Consider the following 23,055-nt stretch of genomic DNA (forward strand, 5'->3'; position numbering starts at 1 on the left):
AGCCCCGCCCCGCCCCCTGAGCGGCCACTCCCTGGCCCCTCCCCTGGCCCTCAGCTCCTCAGCACCCGCCCACTCCTAGCCCGAGGCGGGAAACGCTGGACGTAGCTGCTGATTGGCTGGCTGGGGCGCAGCTTGATGGCGTCGGGCTGGCGAGCGGAGGTCCTGGCAGTGGCCCGCGGGCGACAGCTGCCAGTGTGAGGGGGCCCGTGGTCAGAGCGTGCTGTGGCCTTGGGGAGTGGGAAGTGGAGGCACGAGCCCTCCTTATACTTCGCCATGAGTTTCCTGATCGACTCCAGCATCATGATTACCTCCCAGGTGAGCTACCGCGTTCTGCCCCAGGACTCCTCAGCCTCCCTTTCCCGAGTCGTCTCCTCCGGGCCTCAGCGATGCGGGCTGGCCCGGGGTCTCGGTCTTCTCGCCCGCGGCCAGTGCCCGCCTCACCTGTGCCCAGAGCTCGGGGAGGGTGTGGGATTTGCTGCATCCGGTTCCCTGCCCCCTGGCTGTCAGGAGGCGTCCTGCGGCGGTCCGCGCCCCCCGCCCAGACTCCATTCCTCCTCACCCCACCCCACCCCCAGGTTTTCCGTTCACTTTTGGGAGAGGTCAGGTGGCCTTAGCTCTCAGAGCGGGTGCCATGAGAAGGGAGCTGGCCCCAAAGCGCCCCGAAGCTCTGGACTGCGCCGCTGATTCATGGATTAGGGAAGAGTGTGGTTCCGGGCGCGGAGGGCGCGACTCGCCAATCCCTGCTGGCTCCTGGGGGCACGTGAGGGCTTTGCTGGTTTAGCTGTCAAATCCTGAATCCGGATGCGGAGAAATTTGCCGCCGTCACTTCAGAGATCTAATAAGTATCAGGTTTCGTTTGTACAGTAACACCTCCATCCTTCATCCTCTGCTGCCCACGCTTTCGGATCTTTTTCTAACCCTCTTTCCTTCCCGATTGGCCACCTTCATTCATTCGTACAGTCAGCAAACTTTTATCGAGCATTATATAAAGTTCTGAGGATACAAAACTAAAATAAGACACTGACTTGTCCCTGCTCTATAGAAACTTCATCTAGTGAGCCTTTTGCTTTTACCATGTCAGTTCGTTGAGTTACTCTGTTTTATTTTCTTCACAGCATTTATCATAGCACTGATATCATTTATGTATTTGTTTATGAATTTATTTTTTGAGATAAATTCTTCATAGCTCTATCCTCCCTCCAAGTGCGAGTACTCAATAAATATTTGTTGGCCAACTGATAAAATTTGTAGAAGCTCAGACTACCTAATTACTGATCTTCCCTCCACCCACCCCCATTTTTCCAGTAATTTAAAGTATTCTTTCTTAATTGTTCTTTTTTTTTCAAGTGGCACATGACAGAAACAGTTCCTTCTGAGGGTTTAAAGTAAACTAAATCTTAGGGTTTTGGGGTTTTTTTCTGTTTTTGTATTGCTTTATCCTAATGCTTCTGTCTTCGGAGTGGAGCATTGTCCTTGTTTCTTGAAACCTTTTATTAAAACATTTTAGAGAGCATGAAACAAGGAACATCCTGATAGGATAAATTTTTTGTTTTTAAAATTACCATTCTTTATAAGTTTTCAGAACTATAGTTTTTATTGGCTACATAATATTCAAATGCATCAATGTATAAAAATCTGGACATGTAATTCTCTTGCTTTTCTAACTTTTCCAGGGCTTCCTGTTGCCCTTTATGACAACTCAGGGTTATTTTTAGCCCTAGTACCAACTCAAGAAAAATGACAATATTTAAGTAGCATTTTTTTTCACTCAGAATAAAAATAAGAATGTCAGTGAGGAAATTGGCATTACATTATAACCACTAAGATGGTTATAACCATTTTTAACATGGATATAATTGATTGACAAGTTGAACCAAGAAAGTGGCTTTCTGATCTTGTATGCCATATAATACTTTAACTTTCACACATGCATTCACATGCAATATTAAATTTAATTCTCAAACCTGCTCTTTACAAGTGAGGAACTAAGACCCGAAGAATCCTTTGCGTGGAATTGTTCTCTGTCCATATATTTATGTGGCTACTTCATCATCATTTAGGTCTCAGTAAAAATATCACTTCGGGGAGGCTTTACCTGACGCCCTACCCCCAGTCAAGGTAGCCTCTATTCCAGCCACCTTTTGTCTCATGTCCCAGTTTTAGTTTCTTCTAAATATCTATCACTTGTTTGTTTGTGTTCGTTAGATGTAAACTCCATGAGGTCCAGGATACTCTCTGTCTTGTTTCTACTGTATTCCCCAGCATCTAGATCAGTTTCTGGCACATAGTAGTCCTAGTAAATATTTAGTAAAAAGCACCTTTCTGGAGAGGTGTGATTACCTTAGAAACACCTTCCCCTCATTTTTCCTGTTTTGTATGAACTGAAAGATTTATTTGAAACGAAATCTGAAATCAGAGGTCACATATTGAATCTGGTCTGTCTCAGGCAACATCCTGGTGTAGAGATTGTCACAGGATAAAGTTCACATTCTTAATGTGGCTTATGGGGTCTCTTATGATGAGACCCAGCTCTTACCTCTTCACTTCAGCCTTGGCCCTCACCATTTCTCACTTCAATTTATAACACACTAGCCTTACTAAACTTCTTTTCATTCCTTAACCTGGCCATGCTACCATGCCTCCAGGTTTCCACCAGTCTGTTCTCTTTCTGGACCTTTTCCCCATATCCCTCCACTTCTTTCTCCTGGCTAACTCCTATTCAGCCTTCAGATCTCAACATGGATATCCAAAAAACCTCTTCCAGACTGGACTAGATGTCCCTATACATGTTTTCCTAGTACCCTTTGCCCACTTCACTTACAACAGCACTATCACACTGTTTCATAATTACTTGTCTATCTCCTCCATAGATTATAAACTCCTTAAGGCAGTGTCCATGCTCTCTTGTTTGCCATTCTACCCCTAGGGTCTGGCACATATTAGACACTAATAAATATTTGTTAAATAAATAAAAGTGTAAGTAAATGATCCAAGAAAGGGATCTTTTATTGTCAGTTCTTTAATAACTGTCCTGCCAATGGCCATCTATTTTTTTCAAATCTGTAGCTAATTTTCAATGTAGGAGTTATTTTTTGTAAAAGCAACTGTTATCTAACCTCTGTTTTCAGCCTTCGCTACAGTCATAAGACTTATCAGTTCCAAAGTACACTCTTAAGTCCCAAGGTCAAGACTCTGCACAATTTCAAAAATACTCTTTTTGAATAAGAGCTGTGCACTTTCTATTTTATTTGCAAAAATGTTTGAAATCGCTTTTACCTTTTGCATGCTTTTTAGATCCTCTGTAATCTTGCCAGAATTCATATTAATCTTGGACTTCTTGAATTCTCCTGGTATTTTTTTTCATATTACTTGTGTAAAACTCTTTTTAAGCATTTCTTCAATGTGAAAGGAGCCCACAATGAAATATAAAGGTATGTACCTCTTTCTCTTCTTCTTCTGTTTCCCACCCCCGCATATAGACTTATCAATTTCACTTGTTTTCTTTTCCTTGTCGAAATCCCATTTCAGAGTGCTCTTAGTGAAATATTTTATTCTTTTTTCATCCATCTCCACCATATACAATACTCCCTAAATTTCTAACTTCTCCATCTGCAGTCATGACTTCAGAAGTCATTTAAATATGGCCTCTAAACTACAAATTTAAATGTCTCCACTGGTAATGATTTATAATAGCCAAAGGATCTCCCAGGTAGTCTAGGGGTATTTTCTCCTAATCTATTCACCCTCTTCCTTTTCTACTCGGTCTGGATTCATGGAGCCAAGCTACTTTCTCATACCCTCTTGTTTCTTTACCTACATATAAAAGTCCACACTCGGATCACTGCTATAGTTTGTCTACTACTAACTCAGGGGCCTAAAGCCTTCTGTAGAAAATCATACAACTGTGCAGATTGCCGATGCCATAAGTTTATGGACACCCTTAGCTCACTGAATCGTTTTTTTTCTTGACTTTAATCAGCTGCTTGTTCCCTTCCCCTCATAATTTCTCTGAGTCTTTATCACTCTTCAAAGCTCCCTTTTCCATTTTCACCCTCCTACTCTTAGCAGACCACCTTGCCTCCTACTTTATCAACAAAACTGAGGCCAAGAGGTATGAGCTCCTTCTATTTCCTACATCTTAATCTAAGCAGTTATTTATATCCGCAACCATTCCCAATTCCTTTCCTCCCATGGGAGAAAATAAGGTGCCCCTTACTCCTGTTTAAGGCGATGTTTTCCACCTGTGCCTTTGATCATGGAGCAGCTTATTGGGAAGTGGTTAAAAGCACAAGCTTTGGAGTCAGCCACCCAGACTTCAGCTTGAATCCTGATTCCGAAACTTACTATAAATGGGTTAACTTCTGTTAAGCCTCAGCCTTCTCTGTAATAAAGACAATCAAACCTACCTTATCTGGTTTTCATGATTAATGAGATTGCAAGGCTAAGCACTTAGAGTTCCTGGAATATACCACATGGTCAGTAAAAGGTAGCTGTTGCTAATAATAATGAATTAATAACATCATCAACTCACCTCCAGTGTTCTATCAGTTCCTTCTCATATTTGTTTATCTCTTTCCTGCTTTCTTCCCCTTGGCCTGTAAATTTTTCTCTTTACCCCACATGCTTCTTTAGGCTACTCTCTAATGTTTTCTCTCTGCCTCATTCTTGGCTGTCCCTTGGGTTATTTGTGCTTATTGTCTCTACTGCCTTACCCGCCGCCGCCCCCACTACACCCCCCCCGCCCCGCTGCGGGCATCCCCAGCCCACTAGAGTCTGGTTGCTGCCTCCACCTCACTACTCAAACTGTTTTCCGAAGGTCAGCGTTGACCAACAAGTTACCAAGTCCTTTGAGCCTTTTCAGTCCTGGTTCTGTTGCCCGTCTCTGCTTCATTTAACAATCCTTTAAACTCTATTCCCTTGGTTTCAGGATACCACAATGTCCTGGTGCCTATTATTTCTCTGACCATTCCTCCTCTGTCTCCTTCCTGGTCTCTTCTTCCCATTCCTTCCCTCTACTGTTTTCTTCCTGGCATATTGCCTTCTTCACTCTACGTACCATTCCTGGGTGATCTCATATTCTTTGGTGGTTTCAGCTCTTAGATGCATCTCAGCCCTACCTTCCTAATCTGTCCTTTATGTCAATTTGGATTGCTCTCAAGCACTTAGCACATCTAAAAGTGAATCCATCATCGTCCTACCTCCCACCCCCATTCCCAAACCTTTGTTTTCTTGCAGTAGTCTTTATGTAAAGTGAGTGGCCTCACTCTTCATCCTGTATCCCAAACTAGTCATCTTTGATTCCTCCCTGCTGATTTTACCTTCTAAGTACTCAGATCTGTTGCCTCCTCTCTAACCACCGATGTCTTACTTCAGGCCTTTATCATCTCTCTCATCGGGACTGCTGCAACAACCTCCTATCATGTTTCTTTCTCTACAGTGTTGTTTCCCTCAGATAGCTACCATAGTGCTCTATACAAAATAAACCCAGCCATGTCTTTTCTGTACTTAAATAACTCCTCATCACCTACAGACTATGATCCAAGCTCTTTACAGTGGCCTCCAGGGCTTTCAGTCATTAGTTCTCTGTTCCTCCTCTTAGCCTTATTTTTAACCACTTCTTTCTTTGAATTTTATCTTCCAGCAGCACCAAACCGTGTGTAGTTACCAGTATATACCATACTATCGGACTGGCCCAAAAGTTCGTTTGGGTCTTTCCATAACATCTTATAACATCTTATGGAAAAACCCGAACGAACTTTTGGGCCAACCCAATATTTCTTACCTTTGTGCCTTTACTCATGCTCTTTGCTGTCTGAAAATAAAGCCCTGTCCTTCTACCCCCACTACCTGTCTTTTACCTGCCTAATTCTTTTTCATCTTTTAAGAGTGTTTGTTTGTTTGTTTAATATTTTAGGGATGGTGGAAACCTTTGAGTGTGTGGTGAATACCTTGGAACCTCTCTCTAGAGAAATGCATATAACCCCCAAATTTGCACATGATATCAGGTTTTAACCCTAAATTAAATCCTCCTTCATCTAAGGTATTATCGTCCCCAGAAAAATGTGTCCTAACCCCCTGCCAGATTGGTTTAGTCTGCCTCTTTCATATTCTTTTACAATATCATGTGCATGTCTCACATTATAATTATTTAGTGTCTTCGCCACTATACTATACCTCCTTGAGGGTAGTAACTATCTTACTCAACTTTTTGTCCCCAGCACCTAGCACAGCACATAGAAGTTATTACCAAAAAATTGAGGTTGAATGTTCCTGAAGAACAAAACATCTTTCACTGTGGACCATTTATCCATTCAGCAAACATTTATGGAGAGCCTGCTATGTGCCAGGCATTGTGCTGGGTGCTGAAGATACAAAGATTAACAAGACAAACATGATCCTTATCCTCACAGAGCTTACAGTCTAATGCCTTTTTAAAAAGGGTGTTTTTAAATTAGACATTAAAAAACTGTGTGGTGAGTGCTTTGGTAAGGGAAATACAGGGTATAATAGGATTATATAAAAAGAGCAAGTTACCTGTATTTGGGAGACCAGAGAAGGCCTTCAAGAGGTAGTAATAATTAAGTTACGATCTGTAGGATAAGTAGGGAGGGGACTGGAGAGAAGTTCCCATCAGAGGATAACATCTGCCAAGGTCTTGGTGTGAAAGAATGTTGTATCTAAAGCAGCAAAAGCAGTTCCATGTGGCTGAAAATATGAATTTGGTGGGTAGGAGGGACACAACAAGAGGAGGAAGAGTCTGCTAAACCATGCTCAAAAGTTCACACTTGCTCCTAAAGTCAGTGGGAAGGCATAAAAGAATTTTTTTTCTGAAATAATGCCATTTGCAGCAAAGTGGATGGGCCTAGAGATTATCACACTAGGTGAAGTAAGTCAGAAAGAGAAAGACAAATACCATATGATATCACTTATATGTGGAATCTAAAATATGATGCAAATGAACTTTTTTATGAAACAGAAACAGACTCACAGACATAGAAAACAAACTTATGGTTACCAAAGGGGAAAAGGGGTGGGGGAGGGATAAGTTAGGAGTTTGGGATTAACAGATACAAACTGTTATATATATAAAATAAACAACAAGGTCCTACTGGATAGCACAGGGAACCATATTCAATATTCTGTAATAAGCCATAATGGAAAAGAATATGTATATATATGTATAACTGAACCATTTTGCTGTACACCAGAAACTAACACACCATTGTAAAGCAATTATAATTAAAAAAAAAGAATGTTATTCTTCAATAAAGTTCCTAGCCAATATAAGAAGAAAAGAGGAGTTGTGTCAGAGTATGTGTATGTAGAGAAAGTTCTATTTACCAATGGAAAACAAATGAGCTTTAGAAAGCTGAACAGAGCTGTCATGTGGCTACTGTCTCTGATGCCAGCCTGAACCAAAACTGACAATGTGAGATCCTGCAACCTTTTGGCTTTATACTGAGATGGAAACCACTTTAGTGGATTAGTCAAGATGGTGGAGAATCTGAGAAAGGTCCATGAAGGAAAACATATAGAAAATATCACTCTTTCTACTACTTTCCTTTTTTAAAAATATCTTAAAAATAAGTCCTTTTCCTTGAAGTTGTTTTGTTTTTCTAAATACTTGCAAGCAGGAATATCTGTAAGAAGCAAGTTTCAGTGACTCCTTTTTTATTTGCTAATTTCTCTGGCTCATAAAATGATTATCATAAGATTACAGGAAAAATACATACTTTAATTTTTTGTCTAACTTAAACAAGGATAATTTCAAAAATTGAAGAGTCTTTCAACATCTAGTCCCAGTGTTGAGGACTTTAATAAGTAGATCTTATATGGGTGGATGTCGCCTTTAATCTCTGAAATAAGCTATTTAGTTAGGCGACCTTTTATGTAAAATAGTCTGTAGAAGGCATTTCTCAAAAGATTATGTATATTGACCTTCTATCTTCTTTCTCCTCCAGATACTTTTCTTTGGATTTGGGTGGCTTTTTTTCATGCGACAACTGTTTAAGGACTACGAGGTGAGAAGAGATCATTTTGATTATGCTAATATTATATGAATTTAGATTGTTTTAAATGAGACAAGAAAAATACCTCCATTAAAGAAAAATCATGTTCGAGAAAGACAAATATCATATGATATCACTTATATGTGAAATCTAAAGAAAATGATACAAGTGAACTTATTTACAAAACAGAAGTAGACTCACAGACGTAGAAAACAAACTCACGGTTACCAAAGGGGAAAGTGGGGGGTTGGGGGGGGTAAACTGGGAGTTTGGTTTTAACAGATATACACACCACTATATATAAAGTAGATAAACAACAAGGACCTACTGTAGAGCACAGGGAACTATAGTCAGTATCTTGTAATAACCTATAATGGAAAGGAATCTGAAAATGTATATATATATCTGAATCAGCTGTACACCTGAAACATTGTAAATCAGCTATACTTCAGTTAAAAACAAAATGAGTTATGCTTGAACTTCCATGACCTGTGATGGTCAAGAAAAAAAAAGAAAAATCGTGTTTACTCCCAAGATGGGAAGTTTTTGCCACTATATAATTCTTAAATTGGAGAATGTAATTAAGCTTAGTTGATTTTTTTTTTTTTAGGCAAGTCGTGTATAGCCCAGAAGCCAGGATCATGAAATATCATGGCCTTAGTCATATCAGTATATATACCAATAGCAGATAGTTATTCTTTGGGAGAGAATTTAACTTATAATGTCTCATAAATGTGCTCATTCATTTGGTATCTGGCCTTCAGTGTTAATTACCAATCTTACATCCTAAGTTAATACCAAATTCTAAGGCTGGTTCGATTCGTATCTTAAGCCTTGAATTCAGAAAGACCACAGCCTACACTGGACATTTCCTAATTAATCTTTCTCATTTAGTAATAAGCTCAATGGTTATGGACTATCTGGGGTCATTTCTAGTATGTTCTCCATTAAACTTCCCTAGGGAGTTTGAGTTGTTGTCTGAAATAGCCCAGAATTCCAGAGATTCTGTTCTGCTCAATACTTTAAGGCCTCCTGGGGGAGGTTCTAAAACTGGTCCAAGGTCTGCAGAATGTTGAAGTAACCCTTTTAGCACTAACCTGTATATATAAATCTGTAAATTTTTTTGTCAGTGTGCATCAGTAATTCTAAATGCTACTTCTGACCCTGTCACTTCATCTTCTTGTGCTTTAAATTTTTCATCCACAGGAGGAGGATGATAATAGTGACCCATGAATTAGAAGTACTACCTACTTTCATCTATTTCTTTAGCTCCAGACAAGTTACTGTCACGGCCCTGTTTCTAATAACTTGAGAACTTCCTTAATATAAGTTTTCTGACTTGTAACCAGAAGGTTATCAACTCAATATTTCACACAAGGAAATGACGTTTAGTCTCTATTTGACTTTTAACAGGTGCGTCAGTATGTGGTACAGGTGATCTTCTCTGTGACTTTTGCATTTTCTTGCACCATGTTTGAGCTCATCATCTTTGAAATCTTAGGAGTATTGAATAGCAGGTGAGTAAGAGTACTAATTAGCTCTCCTCTTAAAGAGACCTATGTTACTTCCTTTATGGTGGAAGATTTACTGGGATCCCATATCTGAAAAAATCCACCACGTAGTTAGTTTAGTCTCAGTAACTGTAATAATCATAGCAAATACAGGTCCCTAGCACCTAGTAACTGGCTTGACAAAGATTATGAAATAGCAGGAAAACAAGTCTGAGCATTAGTTCTGAAGTACTAATTGAGACTGAAGCTGTGAGAGCCTAGGTCCCAGGCTTCACTCTGAGAAGTTTTATTTTTCTCAGGCTGCTCTCTGATTGAATCCCAGTAAGAGCCCTTCACGTTGTCCTGCTGATTGAAAAATCTCTACCTGCAAAGATCGGAATTTCTCAGAGCTAGTTAAGGGCTTCTATGAAGACTGAACTCCAGTTCTTACTAATCAAGTTAATTTTGTTGATTTCATAGGCATGTTCAAGTCTGATTGAACTTAGAGTGTTCTTTAAAGCATTTTTTAAAAGCAACTCCTGTCCTCCTCCAAATAACAGACCTGTTTAGTTTATTGAACAGTCTATCCAAAATATTTCTTGCTTGTTAAACTGCAAGCTTGAGTTTTTGGGTGGCCAATGTTTGTGTGTAGAGAACATCAGCTATTCTGTATAGAGTCTTGTACTTTTTTATCACGACATGGAAAAGTCTTTTAAGAATAAAGTGGCATTGGCTCTGTAGTCAGGAATCAATGCTGAGCTAAGCTGTATAACTCATTATAGACCTCTGACACTTGAGACTTACGGAGAGATTATATTCTCAAATTCCTTTTTTGAGAATCAGAATTGATAATTATGGTCTCTTGATAGATAAATTAAGAACTTGTAGTATGGGAAAACAGGAATATGTTCTGACTCGGCTGCTTTTAAACTTGTTCTTTAATAATCCAAACCTTTCTTGGATGAGCTAGATACAGATCCTATGACCGTCAAGACATGCTAGTTATTAAATTTTATTTAAGAGCCCAGAAATAAACCAAAACATATACAGTCAATTATTTGAAAAGGGAGGTAAGAATACTCAATGGAGAAAAGATAGTCTCTTCAATAAATGATGGTGGGGAAATTGGATATTCACATGTAATAGAATGAAACTTGACCCCTATCTTACATTACTCACAAAAATTAACTCGAAATAGATTAAAGACTTAAATGTGAGGCCTGAAACCATGGAACTCCTAGAAGAAAATATAGTAAAAAAAACTCCTTGACATGGGTCTTGGTAACGATTTTTTTGGAAATCACACCTAAAGCACAAACAACATCAAAAACAAACAGGTGGGACTATATCAAACTAAAAAGCTTCTGCACAGCAAAAGGAACCATCAACAAGGTGAAAAGATAACCTTTGGAATGGGGAAAAACATTTGCAAACCATGTGTCTGATATGGGGTTAATATCCAAAACATATAAAGGACTCATATAATTCAATAGCAAAAAAACCAAATAATCCAATTTAAAAATGGGCAAAGGACCTGAATAGACATTTTTCCAAAGAAGATTTACAGGCCAACAGGTACATGAAAAAATGCTCAACGTTACCAGTCATTAGGGCGATGCAAATTAAAACCACAATGAAAACAGTAAAACCACACCTCAGATCCGTTAGAGTGGCTACATCAAAAAGACAAAACAGGGCTTCCCTGGTGGTACAGTGGTTAAGAATCTGCCTGCCAATGCAGGGGACACGGGTTCAAGCCCTGGTCTGGGAAGATCCCACATGCCGTGGAGCAACTAAGTCAGTGTGCCACAACTACTGAGCCTGCGCTCTAGAGCCTGTAGGCCACAACTACTGAGCCTGCATGCCACAATTACTGAAGCCTGTGTGCCTAGAGCCCATGCTCTCCAACAAGAGAAGCCACTGCAATGAGAAGTCCACGCACTGCAATGAAGAGTAGCCCCCTCTCACCGCAACTAGAGAAAGCCCATGCATAGCAGCAAAGACCCAACACAGCCAAAATAAATAAGTAAATAAATATTTCAAAAAATTAAAAAAAAAAGACAAAATATAACATAGTGATGTGGATGTGGAGAAAAGGGAACCCTTGTGCACTGCTGCTGGGATTGTAAATTGATATAGCTGCCATGGAAAACAGTGTGGAGGCTCCTCAAAAAATTGGAAATAGAACTACCATATGATCCAGCAATTCCACTTCTGGAAATATATCCAAAGGAAATGAAAACACTGACTTGAAAGAGTATCTGCACCCCATGTTCATAACAACATTATTTACAATAGCCAAGATATAGAAAAAACCTAAGCGTCCATCAAAGGATGAATGGATAAAGTGTGGAATGTATATACAATGGAATATTATTCAATCATAAAAAATGAAGAAATCCTACCATTTGTGATAACATGGATGGACCTTGAAGGCATTATGCTAAGTGAAATAAGTCAGACAGAGAAAGACAAATACTGTATGATTTCACTTATATGTGGAACCTAAAAACAAAAATAAGAACACCAAACTCATAGAAAAAGAGATCAGATTGGTAGTTGCGAGAGGCAGGGGGTTTGAGGATGGGGAATTGGAGGAAGGTGGTCAAAAGGTACAAATTTCCAGTTATAAGATAAATAAGTTCTAGAACACTGCTGTGTAATATATAGGAAATTTAAGAGAGTAAATCCTAAGAGTTCTCATCACAAGGAGATTTTTTTTTGTATCTATATGAGAGAATGATGTTAACTAAACCGTTTGTAATCATTTCACAGCATGTGTAAGTCAAACCATCATTGTAGACACCTTAAGCTTATACAGTGGTCTATGTCAGTTATTTCTCAATAAAACTAGAAAAAAAATTTATTATCACAACCTGGAAGTTTTACTGATATCTAAGCAGAGGTCAGCAACCTTTCCTGTAAAGAGCCAGATAGTAAATATATTAGGCTTTGTGGGCCACACCGTTTCTATTGCAACTACTCAGCTCTGCTGTTGTAGAGCCAAAGCAGCCATAGGCAATATGTAATCAAATGGGTGTGACTGTGTTCCAGTAAAACTTCATTTATAAAAACAGGTGCCTGGCTGGCCATAAGTAGTGATCTAAGTGGTGTAGAAAGGACTATGACTCAAATAGTCTAAAACCAAAATTATTGTTTTTGGTAGCTGATGTCACCCAACTTTTGACTCATTTATAATTAACAATCCAATATAGTAAGACGCCTCACTCAGTTACTTGGATTTATATTCCTCAAATAGCTTATCTTAAAGAGTATGGAAGTAGCATTGCTAAAATCTGGTTCTTCTTTAGGTGCTTTTTTGGGGGATTGGGTAGGCTGAGACATGTCTTCAGTTATACCTATTTTTTCATACTAACATTTTGTCCTACTGTGTAACAGAATTATGGACCATGATCATATATTATTACCTGTGCATTGACTATTCAGAATACTTTTCAAAAGAAAATCTTGGACCTGACCAAGAGTATTCTTTTGGCTCCTCTCTAAACAGAAGTGGTATAGCCTCCTATTTAAATATGTAATCTTGTTGGTATCCTTAATTTTCTCAAGAGAATGTCACTTTACCATCAGCTCAAATGACAGTTAAAATATATGGTTTGCTTTTAATTGGCAATATGGATTACACTTGTCATTTCAAACCCACTGCCTCCCAATATCTTTCAGAAACTTAGCTGAAATACTAAGTATGATTGCCTGGAGGATGTGCATATTGTTTGTTTCTCTAGATGCTCAAAAGTGGGTAATCCAGATGAGCAAAAGCTATCAGTTTATCTAAACCAAATGGTATTGGCTCTCTGTAGGGCAGCCTTTACTGAATAGCTCTTTGTTTTATGATTCCTACCATCTACACTAAGGAGTAAGCAGTAAGAAATAGCCCTCTGAAACTCATCAGTGTTTCTCTTGAAAGGATGTTGTGAAGAACATTGTTAATTGCCCTCATATTTTCTTCTTTATGAAATCTCTGGAGAAATTTCAATATGATCGTGGTAATAATTCAGTAATAATAAATCAGTAATAATTATGCTTACTTTATATAATTTGTTTTTCTTACATACACTATGATTTATCTAACTGATCAATTTTTCTATTTTACATTGACTATTAGAAAACGTAAAGCTAAATTTATGACCCACCTGTAGCAAGTTTCTAGAACTTTATGTTGAGCATTTTCATAATAACCATCAAGCCTGGCCTGATATTCTACCTATACTTTGCCACTGTTTTTCCTTCCTTTCTTATTTCCTTATAGTTTATTTCATCATCCTGTATTTTATACGTACTCATAAACCACTTAACCACTTAAGCTTTTTTGAAACAAGGCCTAGTTTTAAGTAAGTTTAAAATCAATAAACTTGACACCATCGAGAAAGTGAACAGATATCTTACAAATTGGAGAAAATTTTTGTAAATCATGAATCTGCTATGGGACTTCTATCTAGAATATATAAAGAACTCTTACAACTCAATAACAAAAAGATAAATATCACAATTAAAAAATGGACAAAGGATCTGAATAGGCATTTCTCCAAATAAGATATGCAAATGGACAATAAGCACATGAAAAGATGCTCAACATCTTTAGCCATCAGGGAGATGCAAATCAAAACCACAGTGTGATACCACTTGACACCCACTAGGATGGCTATAATCAAAAAGACAATAACAAGTGTTGACAAGGCTGTGGAGAAATTGGAACCCTCATTTGCTACAGGTAAAAGGTAAATGATACAGCCACTTTGCAAAATAATGGCAGTCTTCAAAATATTAAATATATGGGCTTCCCTGGTGGCGCAGTGGTTGGGAGTCCGCCTGCCGATGCAGGGGACATGGGTTCGTGCCCCGGTCTGGGAGGATCCCACATGCCGCGGAGCAGCTGGGCCCGTGGGCCATGGCCGCTGAGCTTACGCGTCCAGAGCCTGTGCTCTGCAATGGGAGAGGCCACGGCAGTGAGAGGCCTGTGTACTGCAAAAAAAAAAAAAGGATTAAATATAGAGTTATTATATGACCCAGCAATTGCACTCCCTCGTAGATACCTAAAGAGAAATTAAAACATTTCTACACAAAAAACTCCTGTATGAATATTAATAGCATTGCTATTTATAACAGCTAAAAAGTAGAACAGCCCAAATGTTCACCAACTAATGAATGGATAAACAAAATGTGGTATATTCATACAACGATATGAATATTATTCAGCCATAAAAAGGAATGAAGTATTGATAGATGCTACACATTGTTGAACCTTGAAAACATTATGCTAAGTTAAAGAAGTCAGTCACAAAAGATCACATATTACATGATTCCGCGTACATGAGATGTCCAGAATATGTAAGTCCATAGAGACAGAGAGTATATTGGTGGTTTCCTAGGGCTGGGGAGGTTGAAAGGAAAGGGGAGTGATTGCTAATGGGTACTGGGTTTCATCATGGAGTGAGAAAAATGTTCTAAAATTGATTGTAGTGATGGTTGCACAACGATGTGACTATACTAAAAACCATTATATTGTACACTTTAAACATGTGAATTATGTCTCAATAAATTGTTATAAAAAGAAAAAGCCCTAAAATATTTTAATCAACAAGTAAAATATATTTTATAAGCAGTAGTAAAAGTGGTCACACAAATCAGATGTTTATACTGAGGGTACAGAAGAAGTATTTATGTGTCTTTATAACACATATTATTATTAACATTTATTTTCTTTTAACTCATATTGAAATAGGACTCCCAGTGGTAAGTGAAACAAGTCATTCTACCAATAATATATATTGATAAATGTTATTATACATTGTCTATGAATATGACTAGAGCATTAACATTCTCAATTTAATAAGTAAAATTCTTAGGAGGTTAAGATGGCCATATATACCTTTCAGAACTTTGTATTTTTTAATCTCTATAAATGAGCAGATAGTAACAACCTAGTTGACTAATTAGATGGGATATATTCAGTATTGAGTTCAAAGAGCAAGAGATCCTTTGGAAGGCTAAAGAGAGTGAAAGTAGCTGCCCTCTTCCCCTCCTAGTGATATTCTTTGACATTTGTTTCAGCTCCCGTTATTTTCACTGGAAAATGAACCTGTGTGTAATTCTGTTGATCCTGGTTTTCATGGTGCCTTTTTACATTGGCTATTTTATTGTGAGCAACATCCGGCTATGTGAGTATTTTACCTTCGTGTCAGCACATAAGATGAGTATTCTTAGGGATTGAGGCTGTAGAGAGCTTCATTTCTATATTACTTTCAGTAGCTACTGTTGTTTGAGGGCACCTCATACACAGCATCTTTAAAAGATTGGTACAAGGGGCTTCCCTGGTGGCACAGTGGTTGAGAGTCCGCCCGCCGATGCAGGGGACATGGATTCATGCCCCGGTCCGGAAGATCCCACATGCCGCGGAGCAGCTGGGCCCATGAGCCATAGCTGCTGAGCCTGCACGTCCAGAGCCTGTGCTCCGCAACGGGAGAGGCCACAACAGTGAGAGGCCCACGTACCGCAAAAAAAAAAAAAAAAAAAAAAAATGATTGGTACAAAATAAATATTGAATGAATGATTAGGTTATTTGTCCTGCCACGGCTTTATTTGTTTCTACTATAATATCTTTCCTTTCATTTTTCCAATGCAGGGTACTATTTGTACTTTCTGATTTGTACCGGGAATTGTTATTAGTACTTTATCAGAAAATGACCTTTCCCCCTCCTTTAACTGTCATTTTAAAAGACTTCTTGCATTCTTTTTCTTTAATTAATTAATTTATTTATTTTGGGCTGCATTGGGTCTTCGTTGCTGCACGCAGGCTTTCTCTAGTTGCGGGGAGAGAGGGCTACTCTTTGTTGCGGTGCAGGGGCTTCTCATTGCGGTGGCTTCTCTTGTTGCAGAGCACGGACTCTAGGGCGCACAGGCTTCAGTAGTTGCGGCGCAAGGGCTCAGTAGTTGTGGCTCACGGGCTCTAGAGCACAGGCTCAGTAGTTGTGGCTCACAGGCTTAGTTGCTTCGCAGCATGTGGGATCTTCCTGGACCAGGGCTTGAGCCCATGTCTCCTGCATTGGCAGGCAGATTCTTAACCACTGCACCACCAGGGAAACCCAAGAATTCTTGCATTCTTAAAAAAAAAGAAATGTCTCCCCTAACTCAACCCACATCTTAATTTCAGCCAAATTTCTCTTATGATGGTAAGAGGTTTAGAAAACAATTTCTAAAACTTATATTGTTCCATCATTCATTTGCCAAGTGAGCAAGCCAGCCAAATATTAATTAGCATGATCCCATAAACTTATGTAGAGAAAGCTCTTTAACATATATCTATTTCACCTTGTCTCCTCTTTCTTAGTGCATAAACAGCGACTGCTTTTTTCCTGTCTCTTATGGTTGACCTTTATGTATTTCTTCTGGAAACTAGGAGATCCATTTCCCATTCTCAGCCCAAAACATGGTGAGTGTATATGTGGTGGAGAGAGGGAAAGTGTTGTTTATAATTTTCTAATTTGAAAAAAATCAAAATTTTTAAAACTATTGACTATGGGAAACATAGCAAGTTATTTCTCTAAAAAAGTCTGGTTTTGAACTGAATTTTTCTTTCATCCTAGGAGGTATCAAATGCTGGTTTGGGAACAGATTTCTATCATTTTAGAGTAGGAGTTTTGACTTTAGGTTAGTGAATGAACTTTAAGGGAGTAATGGGTAGAGAAAGATATCCTTAACTTTAACCTCCTAATATTTTATGCAGAATTATGGGAATGTATTTGTATGTGTATTTGGAAGTGAGGGATCCATAAGCTTTTATGAGATTCCCAAAGGGGTCTGTGACCCAGAAGAAATGGCCCCTGCTTAAGTGATAATAAAGATCATTTTAGGGAATGTATGTATTTTGGCAAAGAGCAATGACATAAAACACAATTAGTAGATGAAAAACTTTTTAGGAGTCAGTGTCTCTCCTCACACAAAAAAGTTCATCTTACATACAAGAACAGGTCATGGACATAGCCCTAATTTCTGTGCTAAAATCAATGAACAAAAATCCCTCACCTAACAAGTTCTTCTAGAACTACTCCAGAAATAAATACTACTCCAAAAATATACATATAAAATAGGACTTCCCTGGTGACACAGTCCCCAGTGCAGGGGACACAGGTTCAATCTCTGATCCGGGAAGATTCCACATGCTGCGGAGCAACTAATCCCATGGGCCACAACTACTGAGCCTGTGCTCTAGAGCCCATGAGCTGCAACTACGTAGCCCCTGCGCCTAGAGCCTGTGCTCCACAACAAGAGAAGACACTGCAGTGAGAAGCCCATGCACGGCAACGAAGAGTAGCCCCCACTCGCCGCAACTAGAGAAAGCCCGCATGCAACAACAAAGACCAACACAGCCAAAAAAATAAAACAAAACCAAAAGAAAACAAAAAAAACAATTAAATTTCCTATAAAGATAAAAAAATAGATTAGAGCCTACCTGTAATAAATATACTGGAACTTTCATATACTGGAGCTTTTTTTTAAAAAAAATACACATCTTTTCATTTCACTATCCTGCTATATTTATCAAGGTTCTTATAGCAGAAAACAGATTCTACTCTAACTAGTTTAAAGCAGAAAGTGATTTATTACAGTGTATTAGGGAGTTAAAAACCGTGAAAGTTGTCACCTACCACTCAGGACATATGATCAGGGACCAGACATTAGAAACGGCTTCAGCTGCCCCAGCTCCCAAGTGTTGTCACCACTCCCACGTTATTCACTTCTGTATTTGAGGTCTTACATGTGCAAGTGAATATGATGCAACCTAGGTAACATTCAGAACCTTAGCTTCAAGGAAATCTGGGAAAGAGCTTTTGGCTTTCCAGATTCTGTAGTTCAAGAAGACGTGCTAGAAAGGCATTGGAATGAGTGTTTAATGAACCAGTGTCTTGAATCTGCCGTACCTCCCATGCGTCCTTCCGTATCTACTCATTACCTAGAGCAGGGATTTGGGGGAGAGAGGTTATAAGACTCTCCTGCAGGAGTGTCAGAGGAAACGCAGTTTTGAAAAGCATGTGCAACATCATAAATAACTGTATATTTTAAAAACAAAAATAGCTATTTTGAAATTTCACATAACATTAAATAAGTCCCCAAAAGTTAAGAAGCACCAGCATACCAAAAACATTCAAACTCTTATCATGTCATACAAGACTTTCCAAGTCCTGACAACTGCTCTCGTTCTCTATCTGTCCTCCAGTCCTACCAAATTAGTTGAAGTTCCTAGAGCTGTTCTATCAGCCTGGACAATGCTTCACATCTTGTCTACCTGGAAAATACCTATTTATTCTTTCAGTATTCAACTCTTGTCAGTTCCTCTAAGAAGACTTTCCTGGCCATCATTAGGAGATATTAATTGCTCCTGCCTCAGTGTACTTGTATCACCTTTAAAACTTATGATTACTTGTTTCCTTATCCAACTTCCTCATTAACCTGTGAGCTCCCTGAGGTCAGAAACTACATCTTATTTATCTTTGTATCCTTAGTGCCTAGCATGGAACCTAGCACATAATAAGTGTTTAATACATATTTATTGAATTAGTGAATGAAAAAAAAGTTTTTGGTTCTCCAAGGTGGTAGACGAGCTCAAGAATGTAACATTCTGGGGCTTCCCTGGTGGCGCAGTGGTTGAGATTCCGCCTGCCGATGCAGGGGACACGGGTTCGTGCCCCGGTCAGGGAAGATCCCACATGCCGTGGAGCGGCTGGGCCCGTGAGCCTTGGCCGCTGAGCCTGCACGTCCGGAGCCTGTGCTCCACAATGGGAGAGGCCACAACAGTGAGAGGCCCGCGTACCGCAAAAAAAAAAAAAAAAAAAAGAATGTAACACTCTGGGTAGGAATTTAGGATTTGCTAATATGGTCAGCATGCCCATGTCACTGTATGGAAAGATTTGGGGTAGAGAGGCCCTGATAATATAACTCTTAAACTATTTCAAATAAACCCCCAGAGAGACAGATTTGTTTGTGATACTAGAAATGAGGGACAGTAGTTGTAAAAGGACCCCAGGGCTGCTTACAACGATAATGCAAGCTCACATGCAGTCCAAAGATGTGACTCTGACACCTTTTTCCAGCTTTCTTCTTGTGAGCAGTCGGCTTATGTGACCAGTGCAGCCAGGCCATGCCCAAGGGGAGATGAAGACCATCACATCTATTGTACCTTCATCCATCCCTTTTTTAAATTCTGTGGGAATGTCCTGAAGAATACACCGAGAAGAAGAGCTAAGAAGATAGTTTCAGTATTAGTCTTTCTTTTGTGCTCTGGTAAATAAGCATTTTGGTTTTATTTCTGAATGTTCAAGCATCTAATTAATGTGACCCAGTAAGAGAAATGAGTAGGAAGAAAAGTTTAGGCAGTGGCTGAGAAGCAGCCAGGCACCTTTTTAGAGCTTTCCCAGGACTCTCCCAACAGCCAATATGGTTTGTTGCTATGGAGACCACACAAAAAACTATAAGACCCAATCCTTACCTATATGAAAAAATGTCTGTGAAAGTATTCCATGTGCAGTGCCTGAACCTAGGAAGGTTGGAAGACATTCCATAGTGGGAAAGAGAAAGAGAGAATAAGAAATCATATGAAGCTAGAAGGAATCTCTGTGAGTAAATAGCAACAGTGAGATGGTCTTCTGCAAGTCACTTATCCATCTGACTTTCCATTTATGAGCTGGAAAACAAGAATTATAATGATTAACCTTTACTTCATAGAAATGCTGAGATTAAGTAGATAGTATCTAAAGGTACTTTAAACCAGAAAAAGATACTTAATAAAGGGACATCACCTTTATTAAGAGAATAAAAGGAGAGGGGACTTTTTTTTCAGTTTTTTATATTTAACAACCTGTATTAATCCCTTGGATTTTTTTTTATGTTACTGGGCGATAATAATGTACCCACAGTCTACAAACATTTGTTGAACACCTTCCATGTGCCAGGCAGTAAGAAAAGCAAAGTTCAATAAGACATGATTCCTTTCTGTAAAGAGGATGCAAATTCAAGAGATATGTGGAAAGTAGCATCAACAGAATTTGGATGAGGATTTATTCATTCATTTAACATTCTGCAAATATTTATTGAGTACCTAGTTTATATTAAGTGATAGAGATACAACCATGAACAAAATAAACTTGGTTTCTGCCCTCATGAAACTTACAGTCTAGAAGGAGGGACTAAACAGTAAATTGGTAAATATATAAGCACATAGTTGCCAATTGTGATTATTGTCATCACGGAGCAAACAGGTTGCTGTGATAGAGAATAATGCAGATAAGGATATCAAATTTAATGCAAGGCCTTAACGTCAACCTTTCTGAGGAGGTGGTATTCAAGCTGAGATTTAAAGGGCAAGATCAAAGGTAGACCCAGCAGGAAGGCACAGGAAACATCATGTAAAGCCCTGAGGTAAAAAAAAAAAAAAGACTGGTGTATTCAAGAGTGAGTAAGAGACAGAATGGAGACTAGTGGTATAGACTTTTTATTTGGGTGACTAGATAGCTGATGATGTCATTTGCTGAGATAAGTAATACAGAAGAAGGAAGATAATTTTAGTTTGGGATATGTTGAATTTGAGTTGCCTGTGTGCATCTATCTAAGTGATATTCAGTAGGTAATTGGATACACAAGTCAGGAACTTAGGAAAAAGGTATGGATTTATCTGTCCTCTTGGAGATAATTTCAGGAATCTGAAAAGTTAGACATCAACTAAATGCCATTAGGTGAGACTGGGGAAACAGGCAAGATCACCCAAGGAAAATGTATAGACAGAAATGAAAGAAGGAATTCTGGCCCATGCAGAGCAAAAAAAAAAAAAAGACCAAGGAAAAGCAAGTAGAGAAGGAAACGGGAAAACCAAGGGAAATTGTGGTATGAAAGCCAAGAAAGGAAAATAATTTTTTTTTTTTTTTTTTTTTTTTTGCGGTACGCGGGCCTCTCACTGTTGTGTCCTCTCCCGTTGCGGAGCACAGGCTCTGGATGTGCAGGCTCAGCGGCCATGGCTCACGGGCCCAGCCGCTCCACGGCATGTGGGATCTTCCCAGACCGGGGCACGAACCCATGTCCCCTGCATCGGCAGGCGGACTCTCAACCACTGCGCCACCAGGGAAGCCCGGAAAATAATTTTAAATAGGAATGATTCAGTGTCATAAATTATTAAATAAAACAAGGATTGTAAAATGTTGTTGAATTTTGCAACCAGGAGAAAATTTGTGACCATATTATAATAATGGCTAAGAGTCCAAGCTCTAGAGCTAGACTGTTTGGGTTTTAATCCTGACTCTGCCCCTTGTTAGCTGTGTGGCCTTGACTAAGTTACTTGACCTCTCTGTGCCTCCATTTCCTCATCTGTAAAATGTGATATTCAATAATATCCACCTCATAGGGTTGTTATGAGGATTAAATTAATTGTAAGTAGAATACTTAAAACAGTACCTATTATATAACAGGTGCTTGGTGAGTGTTACCTATTCTATTGCCATTACAATTATTAAAGTACTTTTTATTGGGTGAAGAAGAATGGGTTAAAAACTGAATTACAGCCAGTTGAAGAATAAATGGAGGTGAAAGAAGCTTGGCTATTAACGGGTAGATAGAGAGGATTGGTAACTAGATGTAAACTCAAGGCCAAGGACAGACTTTTTCTTAGGAAAGAGACTTGAAACTGAAAGGAAAGAACCAGCAAAGGCGGAAAGATTGAAGATACGAGAGATAAGAGGACAGGAAATGGAACAAGATTTTGGAGGAGGTGGAAGGGAAATTAGATCAAAACCGCAGGTAGAGAAGTCTTAGCTTCGGACACCATCTTGTTCTGAGGGGGGCAAGTTGGAAGGATGATTACAGATGTAAATATTTATAGTAGAATGAAGGTAGTTTATGTCTAATAACTTCCTTCTTATATAATAAGCCCATTAGCTAAAAAGAACAGATTGGAAAAATGAGTTAAAGAGTATCTGCTGAGCGGTAGGGGGAGACATGGCTGACCACGGGCGAGAAAAGGATTCCTTAGTAGTGTGTGATTTCTGTTAAGACTGGAGACCATATACCTGTAATGGCGTCAATGTCAGTATGCATTCTAGCAGATTGGTGCAGCTCAGTCATGGGCACAGGGAAGGCAGAGTGTTAGACTGATCCAGAGTTGGAAGTTTGCAGGATCAGTGCTTCAGGAGAAGAGTAGAGGACTGAAAGTCCTGGAGAGAGAAGTTAAAGCAAACAAGCTTGCAGTCCAAGCTCAGCAAAGAAGGAAATGGAAGGTCGGAGGAGGCAAAAGACTAGAGACCAGCAGTCATAATGACCTCTAAAATGGTGTAGTGGAAATACAGGCACAAGAGGACTCAAATATTGAAAGTTCAGCTTCAAAGCTAGTAGAATTCCTGAACTGCAGCTCTGGCATTAGGCCTTAGGAGTGGTTGGCTGAAGTGATGCTACCCTAGAAATAGGAAGTGAAAACAAACTTAAACTAGTGTTTTCCTGTGACACCAAACTTCCTGAGTTATTCTTTGTTTTTTTTTTTTTTGCTGTACGCGGGCCTC

The 23,055-nt window shown here is 39.1% G+C and overlaps 1 protein-coding gene across 1 annotated transcript in view; it reads left to right on the plus strand.

The window, feature by feature from the left end:
* Window positions 1-273: 273 nt before the first annotated feature.
* The window catches only part of GPR89A (G protein-coupled receptor 89A), a gene marked incomplete at its 5' end in the record, with an annotated part of 45,550 nt that continues 22,768 nt past the window's right edge, over window positions 274-23,055 (plus strand). Inside the window, 5 exons of the mRNA XM_079696342.1 lie at window positions 274-315; window positions 7,962-8,021; window positions 9,423-9,526; window positions 15,572-15,678; window positions 16,848-16,949. Of these exons, the coding sequence (XP_079552468.1) occupies window positions 274-315; window positions 7,962-8,021; window positions 9,423-9,526; window positions 15,572-15,678; window positions 16,848-16,949 (415 nt within the window). The remainder of the gene's footprint in view (window positions 316-7,961; window positions 8,022-9,422; window positions 9,527-15,571; window positions 15,679-16,847; window positions 16,950-23,055) is intronic.

This window comes from Hyperoodon ampullatus (assembly GCF_949752795.1).
Source record: "Hyperoodon ampullatus genome assembly, chromosome: 2".
Lineage (NCBI taxonomy): Eukaryota > Metazoa > Chordata > Mammalia > Artiodactyla > Ziphiidae > Hyperoodon > Hyperoodon ampullatus.